At 45.7% G+C, this 21,380-nt stretch overlaps 1 protein-coding gene across 8 annotated transcripts in view; it reads left to right on the forward strand.

Moving 5' to 3' along the window:
- Positions 1–21,380, forward strand: part of c6h8orf34 (chromosome 6 C8orf34 homolog) — a 246,429-nt gene that overhangs the window by 17,096 nt on the left and 207,953 nt on the right. For 7 of the 8 annotated variants that reach the window (XR_003878731.1, XR_003878730.1, XM_029755795.1 and 4 more), the window contains exons 2-3: positions 13,669–13,813; positions 15,970–16,101. Coding sequence is in view for 6 of the 8 variants with exons in the window: in XM_029755795.1 (XP_029611655.1) it covers positions 13,669–13,813; positions 15,970–16,101 (277 nt within the window). In the remaining 2 variants the exon portion in view is untranslated. The remainder of the gene's footprint in view (positions 1–13,668; positions 13,814–15,969; positions 16,102–21,380) is intronic. The other variant, XM_029755800.1, reaches the window with a different exon arrangement.

The following is a 21,380-nucleotide window of genomic DNA, read 5'->3' on the forward strand; positions in this document are numbered from 1 at the left end:
CAGGTTCCGCTGAGGGATTTAGGAACATGGTATGTTGGATGCAGGATCCGATGAGGGATTTAGGAACATGGTATGTTGGATGCAGGGTCCACTGAGGGATGAAGGAACATGGTATGTTGGATGCAGGATCCGCTGAGGGATTTAGGAACATGGTATGTTGGATGCAGGGTCCACTGAGGGATTTAGGAACATGGTATGTTGGATGCAGGATCCTCTGAGGGATTTAGGAACATGGTATGTTGGATGCAGGGTCCACTGAGGGATTTAGGAACATGGTATGTTGGATGCAGGGTCCACTGAGGGATTTAGGAACATGGTATGTTGGATGCAGGGTCCACTGAGGGATTTAGGAACATGGTATGTTGGATGCAGGGTCCACTGAGGGATTTAGGAACATGGTATGTTGGATGCAGGGTCCACTGAGGGATTTAGGAACATAGTATGTTGGATGCAGGATCCACTGAGGGATTAAGGAACATGGTATGTTGGATGCAGGATCCACTGAGGGATTTAGGAACATGGTATGTTGGATGCAGGGTCCACTGAGGGATGAAGGAACATGGTATGTTGGATGCAGGATCCGATGAGGGATTTAGGAACATGGTATGTTGGATGCAGGGTCCACTGAGGGATTTAGGAACATGGTATGTTGGATGCAGGGTCTACTGAGGGATTTAGGAACATGGTATGTTGGATGCAGGATCCACTGAGGGATTTAGGAACATGGTATGTTGGATGCAGGATCCACTGAGGGATTTAGGAACATGGTATGTTGGATGCAGGATCCACTGAGGGATTTAGGAACATGGTATGTTGGATGCAGGATCCACTGAGGGATTTAGGAACATGGTATGTTGGATGCAGGATCCACTGAGGGATTTAGGAACATGGTATGTTGGATGCAGGATCCACTGAGGGATTTAGGAACATGGTATGTTGGATGCAGGATCCACTGAGGGATTTAGGAACATGGTATGTTGGATGCAGGATCCGATGAGGGATTTAGGAACATGGTATGTTGGATGCAGGATCCTCTGAGGGATTTAGGAACATGGTATGTTGGATGCAGGATCCTCTGAGGGATTTAGGAACATGGTATGTTGGATGCAGGATCCGATGAGGGATTTAGGAACATGGTATGTTGGATGCAGGATCCACTGAGGGATTTAGGAACATGGTATGTTGGATGCAGGATCCACTGAGGGATTTAGGAACACGAACACGTTGACCCAGAGTTATTGGAATCATATTGAGATAGATTCACAATAACCACTTGGGAGAGAAGGTTGGGATGCTGCATCTGATTGTAGAGAGTAGAGAACAGCCTTGAGAAGTGAAAGCCTTTCCAAACGTGATTTAGCCCCCCCCACACCACCAAGGCTCTCCAGTAAAGAAGGTCGTTTGTCATTTAGCCTAGACCCAACCTCCCAACCAATTTGTTTATTCATTCACCCATCTATTTAAATCTACTCCTCGATACAAGGTCTACGGCTTTGTCCCGAGTGGCACCCAATTCCCTACATAGTGCCCTACTTTTGTCCGGAGCTCTATGGACCCTGGTCAATAGTAGTGCACTATATAGAGTATAAATTGCCATTTGGGACAGACACAACACCAATGAATAGAACATGAGAAGGTGCTCTCTTTCAGCACTTCAGCACAGCTGACCACTGACCATTGATTGTACAAGACAGTGACGTTGTGTGTGTGGGTTTGTAAGTCTCCTTATTATACAGGACAGAAATGGATTTACCTTCACATGGGAAGGTGACCTATTGCTTATGTCCTACAAGATAGCAAGGCCAAATAGAGAGGGAGAGAGACATGCCATGTATATGGAGGTAGAATGAATTAGACGCTGGTTTGACTCGTTAGTCACCTTGGTAAAGACAAGGGATACGTCCCAAATGGCACCGTATTCCCTTTATAGTGGACTACTACCCATGGGCTCTGGTCAAAAGTAGTGCACTAGATAGTTCTAAATGGCACCCTATTGCCTATGTATAGTTAGTGGTTACAGTGCAGTAATGTAATATAGTTTATGACCCAGCGTTTCTCCTGGCTCAAAAAAGGGCTTAGGTGGGGGGGGGCATGACGGGGGGAGTTTCCTATGCAGAAAAACCCTGTGACCCCAATCTTTATGTTGGTATATATCTATCCTTCATTTGGACAGACTGAAACAGGAGCAGAGGAGGCTGGAGAGGGGAGGATGGCTCATAGTAATGGCTGGAGTGAATGGAATGATTCCATTAATTCCATTTCAGCCATTACTATGAGCCCATTCCCTAATTTAAAGTGCCACCAGCCACCACTGAACACGGGTATATTTTTAGTCGGACCAAACTAAGAAATACTTCAGTAGCTAGCAGACAATTGTGATCTTTATTAGTTCCCTCTAATAGAATCTGTGGAGTGACAAATTGATTGCTGCGGATGCACACAGAGATGTCAATAAAATCTATTTTTAGAAGAAGGATTGTGTTTCCCTGGTCGTAATTGATAATGACTACACGACAGCAGAATTGAAACCATAGCCCATTTAATCTACGGGTCTTGTCTCTGAGGAGGAAGGGAGGAAGGGAGGAAGGGAAGAGCTATTGATGCAAGGACTGTCCATCCGTGTTATCAAATATATAGTTTTAACCATGGCCTCTATTCAATCTGTGTTATCAAATATATAGTTTTAACCATGGCCTCTATTCAATCTGTGATATCAAATATATAGTTTTAACCATGGCCTCTATTCCATCTGTGATATCAAATATATAGTTTTAACCATGGCCTCTATTCAATCTGTGATATCAAATATATAGTTTTAACCATGGCCTCTATTCAATCTGTGTTGCGGACGTTCAGCATTTCAGCGTGATTGAAATTTAAGGGCAACGTTCCCACGTTTGTGGAGACTGCGTTCACGGTAAACGCTGCATATGTCTGCTCAATGGGAAATGACCTTTACATTTCTATCACACAATCTGTAATACTTCAGCGGCACAGATTGAATAGAGACCCATGTTTTAAGGCTATACAGTGCTTGTTTATATTTACATTGTTTTTTTTAGGGGGTAGATCAGCTTTAATAGTGCAGATAGATTGTGGATTCCATCAATGTAACTGTCTGCATCATTTCCAATCCCCCATATATTTTTGTAAATTGTAAATATATATATTATTTTCTCCTAACCCTACCACACCTCCCTTAACTAGATTAAACTAATGGACAACAACACTTAGGCTTTTACTTCCATACTATATACATTTTATAGACACTGTATATTTTACATTAGTTATTGTTTGTTTGTTTTTAGTCCCATCCTTCATCTGTATTGACATTGTTTACAAACATTGGAGTTAAACAAGCTTGTGTTTTGGGTTCTGATGGTGTATGACAGTTGAACTAAGCTCATGAGGCATTTCGATACTATATTCTTTAAGAATCAATGGGCATATATCATTCGTTTATAAGTCCAGAGATGGATGTAGTCACTAAGGAGGCTAGTTTCAAATACTAGGATCAGACAGTGTTGGGTTAATACAGGTCCCCTGCAGCCAGACACTATTAGTGTAATTACTGTAGAGAGCTGAACACACAGCCTTAGGCCTGCCATCCACCGTCCTGGGAGGATAGAGGAGAGAGAGAGAGACAGACAGACAGACAGAGATAGAGGAGAGGGAGAGAGAGAAAGAAAGAGAGAGGGGGAGAGAGAGAGGGAATTAAAAGCATAGAGGAAGGATATAGATCAGAGCGAGAAAGGAGATAGATTGAGGAGACAGACCGATAGAGGAGAGAGAGAGGGCGATTGGACAGAGAAAATAGTGGACAGAGAAAAGAGAAGACGAAAATGGAAGAAAGACGGAAGAGAGAGGATAGATAGCAGCAAGTGGGAGAAAGAGAGACATAACGAGGGACAGAGACAGACAGAGCGAGAAGGCAGTCATGCTGTGCACCACGGATGTCTGCCGTTATCATTGGCCTGCTGTAGCCTGCAGACCCGGCCGGCGTCCCAAATGGCACCCTATTCCCTTTATAGTGCACTACTTTTGACGAGGGCCCATAGGGTTTCTGGTCAAAAGTAGTGCACTATATAAGGATTAGGATGCCATTTGGAACGCATCCCATGCGGTAGCCAGCTGATTGGTCCTGTTAGTGCTGTAACATAACATGCTGCAACGAAGGACCCTACTGGCTAATACTGGGATTGATGGAAGGGTCTTATTCATGTTCCGTAAGATGTACTCCTTTGATATGGAGACCCATGACAGTCACCTCATGGAGGCTTGTCCGACCAGAGAAACAGAGGGAGTGTATGGGTGGGTGAGTGTGCGTGTGTTTGTGCATGTGCCCATGCAGGGCCAGTTCCCGGCATGAGCAACATAAGCAGTTGCTTAGGGCCCCATGGCAAAATGTGTCGAATTGTAGGAAATTCACTTTAAAACAAAAAGTATTTTCTCTCTCCTGTCAAAAGGGGGTCCACTAAAATGTTTTTTTTTACAAGGTGAGGGGCCACCCAACCAAATCTTGCTTAGGGCCCCCAAAAAGCTAAAGCTGGCTCTATGCCTGTGTGTGTGTGTGTGTGTGTGTGTGTGTGTGTGTGTGTGTGTGTGTGTGTGTGTGTGTGTGTGTGTGTGTGTGTGTGTGTGTGTGTGTGTGTGTGTGTGTGTGTGTGTGCCCAGTCCACAGTGTGTTCCCTGGCACTGATAGTCTGGTGGCTGTGCCCTCTCTCCCACGTTCCCCCTGTTTTCCTCTCTTCCGCACGATCTCCCCTTCTCTCGTCTGCCTGCTGATTCAAGGTCTGGAATTTCTCCAGAGAGTCCTATCCCTAGCTCCTCTCGTCCGTCCTCCACCAAAACAGTCCTATGCATCCCTCATTCATTCTTATCTTCCTCCACACCCCCTGTTCCCAGTCCCTCTTCTGTTAATGAAGCTACTTTAGTGATACAGCAACAACAACACGGTCTGCGTCAGGTTACTGCAACAGAAAAAGAGCGGCAGTGAGATGAACAGAATATTAAGGGAGAGAGAGAGATCTAAGTGCTGTGTGTGGCTGTCATCATATAGCAGTGTACCTTTGGGAGTCCTTGAGAGCTGGGTAGGACAGGAAGGTGGTCTCTCGCTCTCTCTGTCTCTCTCTGTCTCTCTCTCTGTTTCTCTCTCTGTCTCTATCTCTGTCTCTCTCTCTCTGTCTCTCTCTCTGTTTCTCTCTCTGTCTCTCTCTGTCTTTCTCTCTCTTGGCTAGCTGACAGCTTGTCTATTAGTGCCACCAGACTGCTGAGGAACAGTGCTGAGTTATCAGGAAGTATTGGTCACACACACACAACAGCATGGTCACTTTGTCTAACACACACACCGAGGCCCCCATCCTGAATGCTATTCTACGCACACACACATACGTACACACACCGAGGCCTCCATCCTGAATGCTATTCTACGCACACACACATACGTACACACACAGAGGCCCCCATCCTGAATGCTATTCTACGCACACACACATACGTACACACACCGAGGCCTCCATCCTGAATGCTATTCTACGCACACACACATACGTACACACACCGAGGCCCCCATCCTGAATGCTATTCTACGCACACACACATACGTACACACACCGAGGCCTCCATCCTGAATGCTATTCTACGCACACACACATACGTACACACACCGAGGCCCCCATCCTGAATGCTATTGTGCTGATGCACATCAATCCCCATCTAACTCTAACGGTGTTAATGTGTACTCCTGTGAGACAGAGTTGTTGACCCAAATTCATCAGTACATCAGAGTGCCCCCCCCCCCCACCCCGTCAGGAGAAATGTGATTACCAATCAACGTGTGGTTATGAGATGAGGCGTCACGCTTTATTTAAAGCACCTCATTACCATACTAAGTGAATGTGTCAGTTACGGTTGCTTTGCCTGCTCCAATAGTATGTTTGTGACACACAGTACGCTGTGTATTACTGCTGTAGTACACAGAAACTGAAACACGCATGCACCCCCCCCCCCCCCACACACACACACTACATCCTTTTTCTCGCCGCAGAAAATGTTTACTCCTCAGGAACACCGGGGTATTTAACAACACGCTGCTCAATTGGCTTCCTGAACACGTGTGTGTGTGTGTGTGTGTGTGTGTGTGTGTGTGTGTGTGTGTGTGTGTGTGTGTGTGTGTGTGTGTGTGTGTGTGTGTGTGTGTGTGTGTGTGTGTGTGTGTGTGTGTGTGTGTGTGTGTGTGTGTGTGTGTGTGTGTGTGTGTGTGTGTGTGTGTGTGTGTGTGTAACAACACACTGCTCGTTTGGCTTCCTGAGCAAAACCATAAATTATAGGCTTTGCTTTATAGACTTCCTGTTGCTAGGTTAGTTTAATTACCCACTGGAGACACATACACACACACACAAACAGGCACACACAGAGCTACTAAACACTAATTATAACTGTTACATCCCACCACCACTAGTGGGTTTATAGTTCACTTTAGTAGTTGTATGGCACACGCCTTTTGATCTGAGCTCCCCCCCTCGCTCTCTCTCTCTCTCTCGGTCAGTGTGTATCAATAGGAAACAGTCTTAGTGTGTGTGTGTGTGTGTGTGTGTGTGTGTGTGTGTGTGTGTGTGTGTGTGTGTGTGTGTGTGTGTGTGTGTGTATGTGTGTGCATGAATGCGTGTGAGTTCGGGTGTGTGTGTGTGTGCTTACCTACATGAGCGTGTCAGTGTCTTAGTAGCTAAATCATCCAGCTTTAACATATAGAATGTGGTAAGATTATCCCTATAGCTGCAGGGGAAATCTAATCCTCTGCTTATCAGGGGATTTTGACTCCTCAGCAATACTGCTTTTTTAAGACATCACCTGTATGAGGCAGAGCATCCCGTGTCAGTGAGTTTGGAATCGAATTTATGCGCAGTATCTCCCTCCCCCTCGTCTGTCTGTCTGTCTGTCTGTCTGTCTGTCTGTCTGTCTGTCTGTCTGTCTGTCTGTCTGTCTGTCTGTCTGTCTGTCTGTCTGTCTGTCTGTCTGTCTGTCTCTCTCTCTCTCTCTCTCTCACACTCACACACGGTGGTTGACATATACTGTAGCCTACTGCTGCTAGGTGGCATTAAGCTTCTCTACACAGACAAGAAGGCCAGGCAGGCAGGAATATTCCCCTGACCAATTACAGGAGGACTTCTCTCTACCCAGACAAGAAGGCCAGTCAGACAGGAATATCCCCTTGACCAATTACAGGAGGACTTCTCTCTGCACAGCCAAGACCAGTGTAGCTGACTAAGGTATTAATTAGACACTGAAACACAAACGCATGCACACACACATAGGAACACACACACCCAAGCTCGCACATGCACGCACACACACACGCAAACACAAGAAATGGCTTTTGTCTTTTGAACCCAGAGGCACGGTAATGGTATAACTGCCCACCTCAGCTCTGGCACTGGTTCTATGCTGAGTACTGTAGGTGCCACCAGCCCACCCCTGTGTGTGTGTGTGTGTGTGTGTTAGAGGTCGACCGATTATGATTTTTCAACGCTGATACCGATACCGATTATTGGATGACCAGAAAAAGGCCGATACCGATTAATCGGCCTATTTATTTATTTATTTATTTGTAATAATCACAATTACAACAATACTGAATGAACACTTATTTTAACTTAATATAATACATCAATAAAATCAATTTAGCCTCAAATAAATAATGAAACATGTTCAATTTGGTTTAAATAATGCAAAAACAAAGTGTTGGAGAAGAAAGTAAAGTGCAATATGTGCCATGTAAAAAAGCGAACGTTTAAGTTCCTTGCTCAGAACATGAGAACATATGAAAGCTGGTGGTTCCTTTTAACATGGGTCTTCAATATTCCCAGGTAAGAAGTTTTAGGTTGTAGTTATTATAGCAATTATAGGACTATTTCTCTCTTTACGATTTGTATTTCATATACCTTTGACTATTGGATGTTCTTATAGGCACTTTAGTATTGCCAGTGTAACAGTATAGCTTCCGTCCCTCTCCTCGCTCCTACCTGGGCTCGAACCAGGAACACATCGACAACAGCCACCCTCAAAGCAGCGTTACCCATGTAGAGCAAGGGGAAAAACTACTCCAAGTCTCAGAGCGAGTGACGTTTGAAACGCTATTAGCGCGCACCCGGCTAACTAGCTAGCCATTTCACATCGGTTACACCAGCCTAATCTCGGGAGTTGACAGGCTTGAAGTCATAAACAGCGCAATGCATTGCGAAGGGCTGCTGGCAAACGCACGAAAGTGCTTTTTGAATGAACGCTTACGAGCCTGCTGCTACCTACCATCGCTCAGTCAGACTGCTCTATCAAATCATAGACTTAATCATAACATAATAAAACACAGAAATACGAGCCTTAGGTCATTAATATGGTCGAATCCGGAAACTATCATCTCGAAAACAAAACATTTTTCCTGTCAGTGAAATACGTAACCGTTCCGTATTTTATCTAACGGATGGCATCCCTAAGTCTAAATGTTCCTGTTACATTGCACAACCTTCAATGTTATGTCATAATTATGTAAAATTCTGACAAATTAGTTCACAACAAGCCAGGCGGCCCAAACTGTTGCATATACCCTGACTCTGACATATACCCTACAATGAATGCAAAATGACACAATTTCACCTGGTTAATATTGCCTGCTAACCTGGATTTATTTTAGCTAAATATGCAGGTTTACAAATATATACTTCTGTGTATTGATTTTAAGAAAGGCATTGATGTTTATGGTTAGGTACAGTCGTGCAACGATTGTGCTTTTTTCGCAAATGCGCTTTTGTTAAATCATCCCCCGTTTGGCGAAGTCGGCTGTCTTTGTTAGGAAGAAATAGTCTTCACAGTTCGCAACGAGCCAGGCGGCCCAAACTGCTGCATATACCCTGACTCTGTTTGCAAGAGAAGTGTCACATTTTCCCTAGTTAAAATAAATTCATGTTAGCAGGCAATATTAACTAAATATGCAGGTTTAAAAATATATACTTGTGTATTGATTTTAAGAAAGGCATTGATGTTTATGGTTGGAGCAATGTGTACCTAAGCGATTATATGCAACGCAGGACAGGCTAGATAAACTAGTAATATCATCAACCATGTGTAGTTAACTAGTGATTATGATTGATTGATTGTTTTTTATAAGATAAGTTTAATGCTAGCTAGCAACTTACCTTGGCTTCCTACTGCATTCGCGTAACAGGCAGGCTCCTCGTGGAGTGCAATGTAAAGCAGGTGGTTAGAGCGTTGGACTAGTTAACCGTAAGGTTGCAAGATTGAATCCCCGAGCTAACAAGGTAAAAATCTGTCGTTCTGCCCCTGAACAAGGCAGTTAACCCACCATTCCTAGGCCGTCATTGAAAATAAGAATGTGTTCTTAACTGACTTGCCTAGTTAAATAATGGTCTAAAAAAAATACAAATAATAAATAAATAAATCGGCCAAATCGGCGTCCAAACATACCGATTTCCGATTGTTATGAAAACTTGAAATCGGCCCCAATTAATCGGCCATTCCGATTAATCGGTCGACCTCTAGTGTGTGTGTGTGTTGCTCTAAGCTGGGTAGGGGCCACCCAGACCTGTACTGCATTGTAGAATTTCTGGTGTAAGCAGAGTTCACGAGTTCATCCCCATAGCCCAGATATAAAACACACACACACACACACACACTCACGGGTGGGCTGGTGGCACCTACTCAGCATAGACCCAGTGCCAGAGCACACACAACCCACCGGAGCTACGAAACACTAATTACAACTGTTACATCCCACCATCGTTAGTGGGTTTATAATTGAGTGCTGCGTGTACAGCAGAAATTCACTTTAGTACTTGTATCGCAAACGCCTTTTGATCTTGATCTTGATCCCCCCCCCCGTGTGTTTCAATAACAAGTAGTCAGTGTGTGTGTGTATGTGCTTGCAGGTACAGTATATGTGAGCTTCTGCTTATGTACGTGACAGTGTTTCAGTAGTGAAACAGCCTTAGCAGCTAAATCATTCAGCTTTAACATGTGGAGAGATTATCTCTTAACGTGGAGAGATTATCTCTTCACGTGGAGAGATTATCACTGTAGCTGCAGGGGATTTTGATTCCTCAACAACACTGCTTCTTTTAAGACGTCACCCTTTTTTGGCAGAGCATCCCATGTCAGTGAGTCTTTTGGAATTTGTGAGGTCTCTCTCTCTCTCTCGCTGGTTGAGATGTACTGTAGCCTACTGCTGTTGCCATTTAAGCTGCTCTGCACAGACACAAAGGCCAGGCAGGCATGTCCCCCTGACCAATGACCTACTGTACTCTCTGCACAGTCAAGACTAGCATAGCTGACTAAGGTATTACACACGTTCTCACACAGAAACACAAACATACATTTTAGTAGAAGCTCTTATTCAGACCAATTTACAGTAGTGAGATCATACATTTGTACTGGTTCCACGTGGAACCCACAACCCTGGCGTTGCAAGCGCCATGCTATACCAGACCTGGCACTGAGTGGCACTGAGTCAGTGGACCCAGCACTAGGTCCATGCTATACCAGACCTGGCACTGAGTCAGTGGACCCAGCACTAGGTCCATGCTATACCAGACCTGGCACTGAGTCAGTGGACCCAGCACTAGGTCCATGCTATACCAGACCTGGCACTGAGTCAGTGGACCCAGCACTAGGTCCATGCTATACCAGACCTGGCACTGAGTCAGTGGACCCAGCACTAGGTCCATGCTGGGTAGGTGCCACCAGCCCAGCCCTCTACTGCATTTCTGGTGTTAGCTTCAGCTAATCTGACTGAGTTTCAAGCAGAGTTCATCCCCCATAGCTCTGATATCACACAGACACACACACACACACACACACACACACACACACACACACACACACACACGGAAATAGACAAACTTTGCAGACTTTGCAGACTTTTCTAAGAATGTAGAATGTAGTTTATTATCAGTAGCTGCTGAATTATACTCACTATGCTGTAAGTGGTGCTGGTTTGTGTAGTGTTTCGAATCAGGTTAAATTCCACATGATTTTTTTCCTCTGCGTGAAGCTGTCATGACTAAAATGCAGGTATTTCTGTACTGAGCACATATTTCATGGGAATGCTCTTGTTCATCATCACTTTTTGAACAACATGTTGGCTGTCATGGTTTGGCTTGTCAAGGATTGTGGTTGTACCCTCAAATGGCACCCTATTCCCAGTAGTGCACTATCTAGAGAATAGGGTGCCATTTGGGATGCAGGTGCTGTATCTAATTAGGCATGTCATGACTGGCAGTTCAGTTAGCGAATACCCATCAGACAGTCTGTCAGAGCAGCATGCCAATTCAGGTGACCTCAACCCCTGCTACCTCTCTCTTTAACTTCTGTCGTCTTTCCTCTGTTCTCTCTATCTTTCTCCCTTCTCTCCTTTTCCTTCTGCTTTCTGTCCAGATCTCTTTCTCTTCTTCACCTCATCTTCATTACCTCTCCCTTACCTGTTCTCCTTTCGCTCCACTTCTCCTACGTCTCTGTTTCCCCATTCTAATCATCTCTCTTTCTCTATTTCCTCTTTCTGTATCTCTCTCTGCCCTTGTCTGTCCATCCGCCTGTCTGATTTGTTCTACCTCTCTCTCCTTCCTCCCTACATCTTCACCTCCCCCTCTCTCTCCTCTCCTCTCCATCTCTCTCTCCCTCTCCCCAGTCTGTTTGTCCGTCTGTCTGGCTGCTCTATGTTCTGTCTTCCTTCCTCAATCGCTCTCTCTCTCCCTCTCTCTTTATCTCCCTCCCACTTTCCTCCCCAATTTTGTCAGTCTGCCTGACCGTGAGGGAAAAAAGTATTTGATCCCCTGCTGATTTTGTACATTTGCAGGGGTCCATGCTACTGACAAAGAAATGATCAGTCTATAACTTTAATGGTAGGTTTATTTGAACAGTGAGAGACAGAATAACAACAAAAAAATCCAGAAAAATGCATGTCAAAAATATTATAAATTGATTTGCATTTTAATAAGGGAAATAAGTATTTGACCCCTCTGCAAAACAAGACTTAGAACTTGGTGGCAAAACCCTTTTTGGCTATCACAGAGGTCAGATGTTTCTTGTAGTTGGCCACCAGCTTTGCACACATCTCAGGAGGGATTTTGTCCCACTCCTCTTTGCAGATCTTCTCCAAGTCATTAAGGTTTCGAGGCTGATGTTTGGCAACTCGAACCTTCAGCTCCCTCCACAGATTTTCTATGGGATTAAGGTCTGGAGACTGGCTAGACCACTCCAGGACCTTAATGTGCTTCTTCTTGAGCCACTCCTTTGTTGCCTTGGCGGTGTGTTTTGGGTCATTGTCATGCTGGAATACCCATCCACGACCCATTTTCAATGCCCTGGCTGAGGGAAGGAGGTTTTCACCCAAGATTTGACGGTACATGGCCCCGTCCATCGTCCCTTTGATGCAGTGAAGTTGTCCTGTCCCCTTAGCAGAAAAACACCCCTAAAGCATAATGTTTCCACCTCCGTGTTTGACGGTGGGGATGGTGTTCTTGGAGTCATAGGCAGCATTCCACCTCCTCCAAACACGGCGAGTTGAGTTGATGCCAAAGAGCTCCATTTTGGTCTCATCTGACCACAACACTTTCACCCAGTTGTCCTCTGAATCATTCAGATATTCATTGGCAAACTTCAGACAGGCATGTATATGTGCTTTCTTGAGCAGAGGGACCTTGCAGGCGCTGCAGGATTTCAGTCCTTCACGGCGTAGTGTGTTACCAATTGTTTTCTTGGTGACTATGTTCCCAGCTGCCTTGAGATCATTGACAAGATCCTCCCGTGTAGTTCTGGGCTGATTCCTCACCGTTCTCATGATCATTGCAACTCCACGAGGTGAGATCTTGCATGGAGCCACAGGCCAAGGGAGATTGACAGTTCTTTTGTGTTTCTTCCATTTGCGAATAATTGCACCAACTGTTGTCACCTTCTCACCAAGCTGCTTGGCGATGGTCTTGTAGCCCATTCCAGCCGTGCGTAGGTCTACAATCTTGTCCCTGACATCATTGGAGAGCTCTTTGGTCTTGGCCATGGTGGAGAGTTTGGAATCTGATTGATTGATTGCTTCTGTGGACAGGTGTCTTTTATACAGGTGTCTTTTATACAACTGAGATTAGGAGCACTCCCTTTAAGAGTGTGCTCCTAATCTCAGCTCTTTACCTGTATAAAAGACACATGGGAGCCAGAAATCTTTCTGATTGAGAGGGGGTCAAATACTTACTTCCCTCATTAAAATGCAAATCAATTTATAACGTTTTTGACATGCGTTTTTCTGGATTTTTGTTGTTGTTATTCTGTCTCTCACTGTTCAAATAAACCAACCATTAAAATTATAGACTGATCATTTCTTTGTCAGTGGGCAAACGTACAAAATCAGCAGGGGATCAAATACTTTTTTCCCTCACTGTACCTGTTCTGCCCTCTCTTTTTTCTCCCTTGGAATTCATCCCACGCTCACCTTCTCATCTCCTCCATCTGTCTAACTGCTTTCTATTCTCCCCATCTGTCTCATTCTCTCTCTGTCTCTCTATCTGTCTCTCTCTGTCTCACTCTTAATTTCCCCTCTCTTTCTTTCTTTCTCTCTCTCCTCCCCTGTCTCTCTGTCCATCTGTCTGATGTGTCTCTGTTCTGTCCTGCTAGGAGATGATGACCAGTCTGATAAGCGAGACCCCAGATCACCCTATTCCTTTTCTCATCAATCACCTGCAGACCAAGCAAGGCAGCCCCGGCAAGCTGCACAGAACACTGTCGGGCTCCGCCGCACTGTGGGCCCAGAGCTCTGCAGGTAGGAACACACACACACGCACACACACACGCACACACACACGCACACACACGCACACACACGCACACGCACGCACACGCACGCACGCACACGCACGCACACACGCACACACGCAGATCACATTTTTACATTTTTTTACATTTTAGTCATTTAGCAGACGCTCTTATCCAGAGCGACTTACAGTAGTGAATGCATACATTTCAATTCATTTCATACATTTTTTTTAGGTTTTTTTAAAGTTTTTTTTTCCTTACTGGCCCCCCGTGGGAATCGAACCCACAACCCTGGCGTTGCAAACACCATTGCAAACACCATGCTCTACCAACTGAGCCACAGATCCTCACATAATGTGCTATATTATACGTACATGCATATGCACACAATCACGCACACATGTACCACACATACAGTGCATTCGGAAAGTATTCAGACCCTTTCACTTGTTCCCCATTTTGTTACGTTACAGCCTTATTCTAAAATTGATTAAATCATTTCCCCCCCTCAATCTACACACAATACCCCATAATGACAGGAAAAACACGTTTTTAGAAATGTTTGCAAATGTATAAAAAACTGAAATATCACATTGATATACAGTACCAGTCAAAAGTTTGGACACACCTACTCATTCAAGGTCATCTGATGCATCACTCTCCTTCTTGGTCAAATAGCCCTTATACAACCTGAAGGTGTGTTGGGTCATTGTCCTGTTGAAAAACACATGATAGTCCCACTAAGCGCAAACCAGATGGGATGGCGTATCACTGCAGAATGCTGTTGTAGCCATGCTGGTTAAGTGTGCCTTGAATTCTAAATAAATCACTGACAGTGTCACCAGCAAAGCACCATCACACCTCCTCCTCCATTCTTCACGGTGGGAACCACACATGCGGAGATCATCTGTTCAGCTACTCTGCATATCACAAAGACACAGCGGTTGGAACCAAAAATCTCAAATTTGGACTCATCAGACCAAAGAACCGATTTCTACCAGTCTAATGCCCATTGCTCGTGTTTCTTGGCCCAAGCAAGTCTCTTCTTCTTATTGGTGCCCTTTAGTAGTGGTTTCTTTGCAGCAATTCGACCATGAAGGCCTGATTCACACAGTCTCCTCTGAAAAGTTGTTGTTGAGATGTGTCTGTTACTTGAACTCTGTGAAGCATTTATTTGGGATGCAATTTCTGAGGCTGGTGACTCTAATGAACTTATCCTCTGCAGCAGAGGTAACTCTGGGGCTTCCTTTCCTGTGGCGGTCCTCATGAAAGCCAGGTTCATCATAGCGTTTTATGGTTTTTGCAACAGCACTTGAAAAAAACGTTCAAAGTTCTTTCAAATTTTTCTGGATTGACTGACCTTCATGTCTTAAAGTAATGATGGACTGTCATTTCTCTTTGTTTATTTGAGCTGTTCTTGCCATAATATGGATTGGTATTTTACCAAATAGGGCTATCTTCTGTATACCACCCCTACCTTGTCACAACACAAATGATTGGCTCAAACGCATTAAGAAGGACAGAAATTCCACAAATTAACTTTTAACAAGGCCCACCTGTTAATTGAAATGCATTCCAGGTGACTACCTCATGAAGCTGGTTGAGAGAATGCCAAGAGTGTGCAAAGCTGTCATCATGATTTATTTTAACACTTTTTTGGTTACTACATGATTCCATATGTGTTATTTCATAGTTTTGATGTCTTCACTATTATTCTACAATGTAGAAAATAGTACAAATAAAGAAAAACCCTTGAATGAGTAGATGTGTCCAAACCTTTGACTGGTACTGTGAGTATTCAGACCCTTTACTCAGTACTTTGTTGAAGCACCTTTGGCAGCGATTACAGCCTTGAGTCTTCCTGGGTATGACGCTACAAGCTTGGCACACCTGTATTTGAGGAGTTTCTCACATTCTTCTCTGCAGATCCTCTCAAGCTCTGTCAGGTTGGATGGGTAGCATCGCTGCACAGCTATTTTCAGGTCTATTAAGTCTGGCCTCTGTCTGGGCCACTCAAGCCACTCCTGCGTTGTCTTGTCTGTGTGCTTAGGGTTGTTGTCCTGTTGGAAGTTGAACCTTCACCCCAGTCTGAGGTCATGAGCACTCTGGAGCAGGTTTTAATCAAGGATCTCTCTGTACTTTGCTCTGTTCATCTCCTCCCAGCAGAGAGTAAAGGACGTCGTGACTTCAGGAGTAATGAGAAGCCCTGGCAGATCCATCCTAAGAAACCCAAGAAGTCGAAGAGTGATCTGGCTGTGTCTAACATCTCCCCTCCCTCACCAGAGTCCAAGTCCCGTGAGTGTATCTGTATTTGAATGCTGTGTATCTGTGAGAGCCTCTGTATCGCCCTTCTCTAGTCCAACAGACTGTAGTAGAGGTTTGCATAGGAACCGTTCACCCTTTACGTTGATACCTGCTGTACCTTAAGTATTCACCTCATTGCTTTCAGCCTTCCCTTTTATACACCTATATAACCTTTAACAGTCCTGTCAGTACCTCCGTCATTACAAATTGATGTCGGAACCTCTCGGCAGCAGATGTAGCAGGTGCCAACCCTGCCTATCTTTTCTGAACAAAGTCCATCGACAGTAATACAAATACCAGAAAGCTTTCTTTGCTTTTGGTGTGACAGACACATCAGGTCTTAGTGAAGGTGGTGTCACGGCACAGCGCTTACAATCTCCCCTAAACTCCAGCAAGCTGAACTACAGGTTTGAGTAGGAACCGTTCATCCATTGCATTGGTACCTGTTGTACCCCAATTATTCACCTCATTAGTTTCAATCTCCCCTTTTAATTGGATGTAATTTCCCATTAAATTAGTCATGGTTTAACTGTGCTAGAGCCAGATGAGTACACTACCGGAGGGTCTATAGCACAGATAACTGGGGGGATGGAATCTGAACGAGAGAGAGAGAGAGAGAGATGAGAAAAAGAGGCGATAGAGATGGAGTGAGAAACTTCAATAATTCAGTATTGCTCTCTGTCTCTGCCAGTCCCAGGCTATTTCAGGCTGTGGTCAGACCATTGCTCAGGAGGAAATGAATGTGAGGATCTGTCTCTATCTCTGTGTCTGTGTGTGTCTACTCTGGTGGCCCTGATTCTGAAGCTTTTCCAACATAAAACACTATACCTTAACTGGCAGTAAAGAGACAGAGCTGTGCTCCTCTCAAAGCTGCACCAGAATATAATGGGAGATGTTTTTAAACATACATTCCCAGCGGGAATCAAACGCACAGTTCTGACATTTCAAGCTCCATGCCTTACTAACTGAGCCACAATGGACCACAAGATACCTTCTTATACGATGTGCATTTCAGTCATGAACCATACACTGAGTGTACAAAGCATTATGAACACCTGCTTTTTTCCAGGTGAAAGCTATGATCCCTTATTGATGTCACTTGTTAAATCCACTTCAAGTCAGTGTAGATGAAGAGGAGGAGACGGGTTAAAGAAGGATTTTTAAGCCTTGAGACAAATGAGACATGGATTGTGTATGTGTGCCATTCAGACGGGGGGGGGGGGGTCTCTGTATTTGACTTATAGTAACTTATCATAAAAGAACTGAGCTTTCTCTATGTAAGGGTGCTCTACTGTGTTCTGCTCCACGTGCAGGCTTACATCCACTATCAGAGAAATATTACACATATGTGTCTTTCCGTTACTACCACAGTCCAGAGAAGGGGTTGAATGGAGCTGAAGGGTGGGACTAATAACAAGATACCAAATGTAAAACATACGGGGTCTGTAAAATGTATATAGGTTCAGAACGTTTGTGAAATAGCACAGTTACAAATATATGGCAAATCAAACTGGATGGACATCAGAAATAGAGGAAGGCCAGGACAAAAACAAACATAATATAACTATTGTAAAATACATTGTGTCTGTAAAATGTATATAGCATGTATAAGCTGGAAGTAGAAGCCTCAGTGTTGTTGTCCATTATTTTACTCCAATTAGGGGATGGGTGGAAGGGTTAGGGGAAAATAATAAAGGAAAATATATTTCAAAAAGATATGTGTATTTATATACTGTATGTATATATGTATGTGTATTTGAATGTGTATGTTTGTCTATATGTATGGATGTTTATATATGTATATGTGGGTATGTGTATATATGTACAGTCGTGGCCAAAAGTTTTGCCAATGACACAAATATTAATTTTCACAAAGTCTGCTGTAACGCTTTGGGCTTTGTGGGTGTGGAGTCAGGCTCAGGAAGCAGGAAAATGTTTGGTACAATATGTAATTTAATAAGTACTGATAACTGAGGAAATATGTCCAAACACAACAGGGCGAAACAATAACCTCGAAGTCCAAAATACATGTACCACAAAACATACAAAGTGACGACACGTAACAAGCCCGCACACAGAACAGGTGGAGAGGAGGGGTTAAATAATAAAACTAATTACTAATGGGAAACAGGTGTAACTCATAAAGACATAACTAACAGAAAAACGAAAAAGGGATTGATGGCAGCTAGTAGGCCGGTGACGACGACCGCCGAGCGCCACCCGAACAGGGAAAGGAACCGTCCTCGGCAGTAGTCGTGACAGTACCCCCCCGACGCGCCGACACCAGCCTCGAGGTCGACCCGGAGGACGAGGCGCAGGGCGATCCGGATGGAGGCGATGGAAATCAACTAACAATGATGGATCCAGTATGTCCCCCACCGGGACCCAGCACCTCTCCTCCGGACCGTACCCCTCCCAGTCCACGAGGTACTGCAGGCCCCCCACCCGGCATCTTGAGTCCAGAATGGAGCGTACTGTATACGCCGGGCCCCCCTCGATGTCCAGAGGGGGCGGAGGGACCTCCGGCACCTCACCGTCTTGTAGGGGACCAGCTACCACCGGCCTGAGGAGAGACACATGAAACGAGGGGTTAATACGATAATAAGAAGGGAGTTTTAATCTATAACACACCTCGTTTATTCTCCTCAGGACTTTGAAGGGCCCTACACGCTGTGGACCCAGCTTCCGGCAGGGCAAGCGGAGGGGCAGGTTTCGGGTCGAGAGCCAGACCCTGTCTCCCGGTGCGAATATGGGAGCCTCACTGCGGTGGCGGTCAGCGCTCCTCTTTTGCCTTTCTCCTGCTTGTTTAAGGGATTCCTCCACAGCTCTCCAGGTGTCCCTGGAGCGCTGTACCCAATCCTCCACCGCAGGAGCCTCGGTCTGACTCTGATGCCATGGTGCCAGGACCGGCTGGTAGCCTAACACACACTGGAAAGGTGACATGGATGAGTGGATGGAGTGAATTTTGCGCCACCTCAGCCCAGGGTAAATACCTCGACCACTCACCTGGCCGGTCCTGGCAGTACGACCGCAGAAACCTACCCACCTCCTGGTTCTCTCTCTCCACCTGCCCATTGCTCTCGGGGTGATAACCGGAGGTCAAGCTAACAGAGACCCCCAGACGCTCCATAAACGCCCTCCATACATGGGACGTGAACTGGGGACCCCGATCAGAGAAGATGTCCTCCGGCACCCCATAATGCCGGAAGACATGGGTGAATAGAGCCTCCGCAGTCTGTAGGGCCGTAGGGAGACCGGGCAACGGGAGGAGACGGCAGGACTTAGAAAACCGATCCACAACTACCAGAACCGTGGTATTCCCCTGAGACGGGGGAAGATCGGTAAGAAAGTCCACCGACAGGTGAGACCACGGCCGTTGTGGAACGGGGAGGGGTTGTAACTTCCCTCTAGGAAGGTGCCTAGGAGCCTTGCTCTGGGCGCATACCGAACAGGAAGAGACATAAAACCTCACGTCCTTAGCCAAAGTGGGCCACCAGTACTTCCCCCTAAGGCCTTGCACTGTCCTCGCCACCCCAGGATGACCCGACGAAGGTAGCATATGAGCCCATCGAATCAATCGATCACGAACACCAAGCGGAACGTATTTACGACCGGTAGGACAATTTGAAGGCGCAGGCTCCATTTGCAACACCCGCTCAATGTCCGCGTCCACCTCCCATACTACTGGTGCTACCAGCTTAGAGGCTGGAAGGATGGGAGTAGGATCGATGGGCCTATCCTCAGTGTCATAGAGGCGGGACAGCGCGTCAGCCTTAGTGTTCATAGAGCCTGGTCTATATGACATCCTGAACTAAAATCGGGTGAAAAACATGGCCCACCTTGCCTGACGCGGATTCAGTCTCCGGGCTGCCCAGATATACTCCAGGTTCCGGTGGTCAGTCCAGAGGAGAAAAGGGTGTCTAGCCCCCTCAAGCCAATGTCTCCACACAGTCAGAGCCTTAACCACAGCTAACAACTCACGGTCCCCCACATCATAGTTACGCTCCGCCAGACTGAGCTTCTTAGAAAAGAAAGCGCAGGGGCGGAGTTTCGGTGGCGCACCCGAGCGCTGTGATAGAACGACACCCACCCCAGCCTCGGATGCGTCCACTTCCACTATGAACGGCAAAGAGGGGTCCGGGTGCGCCAACACGGGCGCATCAGTGAACAGCGCTTTCAACTGGTTGAAGGCTCTGTCCGCTTCAGCCGACCACCGCAAACGCACCGGTCCCCCCCTTCAAAAGTGAGGTAACGGGAGCCGCAACTTGGCCAAAACCCCAGATAAACCTCCGGTAGTAATTGGCAAAACCCAAAAACCACTGCACCTCCTTAACCGTGGTGGGAGTCGGCCAATTACGCACAGCATTAACACGATCACACTCCATCACCATCCCTGAGGTGGAAATGCGATAACCCAGGAAGGAAACGGCTTTTTTGAAGAACTCACATTTCTCAGCCTTGACGTATAGATCATGTATCAGCAGTCTACCAAGCACTTTGCACACTAGAGACACATGCTCGGCACGTGTGGAGGAGTAAATAAGGATATCATCGATACACAATCACTCCCTGCCTGTGCAGGTCCCTAAGAATCTCATCCACAAAAGATTGAAAGACGGCTGGAGCATTCTTCAACCAATATGGCATGACGAGGTACTCATAGTGGCCCGATGTGGTACTAAATGCGGTTTTCCACTCGTCTCCCTTACGAATACGCACCAGATTATAAGCGCTCCTGAGATCCAGTTTCGTGAAAAAACGCGCTCCGTTTAAATGATTCCACTGCGGTAGCAATGAGAGGTAGCGGGTAACTGAACCCCACTGTGATAGAATTGAGACCTCTATAATCAATGCACGGACGCAAACCTCCCCCCTTTTTTCACGAAAAAGAAACTCGAGGAGACAGGTGAAATGGAGGGCTGAATGTACCCTTGCCCCAGAGCTTCCGTGACATATGTCTCCATAGCCAACGTCTACTCCTGGGACAATGGGTACACGTGACTCTTAGGAAGCGCAGCGTTATCCTGGAGGTCTATCGCACAATCCCCCGGTCGATGAGGTGGTAATTTAGTCGCCTTCTTTTTACAGAAGGCGAGAGCCAAATCGGCATACTCACCGACGTGGCACCGATGGAAACACCTAGACATCTACCTGAACACTCCTCTGACCATCCCTGGAGAATCCCGTTTCCACAAAATCTTAGGATTGTGACTAGCTAACCAGGGCACCCCCAGCACCACTGGAAACGCAGGTGAGTCGATAACAAAGAA

Source organism: Salmo trutta, chromosome 6, assembly GCF_901001165.1.
Source record: "Salmo trutta chromosome 6, fSalTru1.1, whole genome shotgun sequence".
Lineage (NCBI taxonomy): Eukaryota > Metazoa > Chordata > Actinopteri > Salmoniformes > Salmonidae > Salmo > Salmo trutta.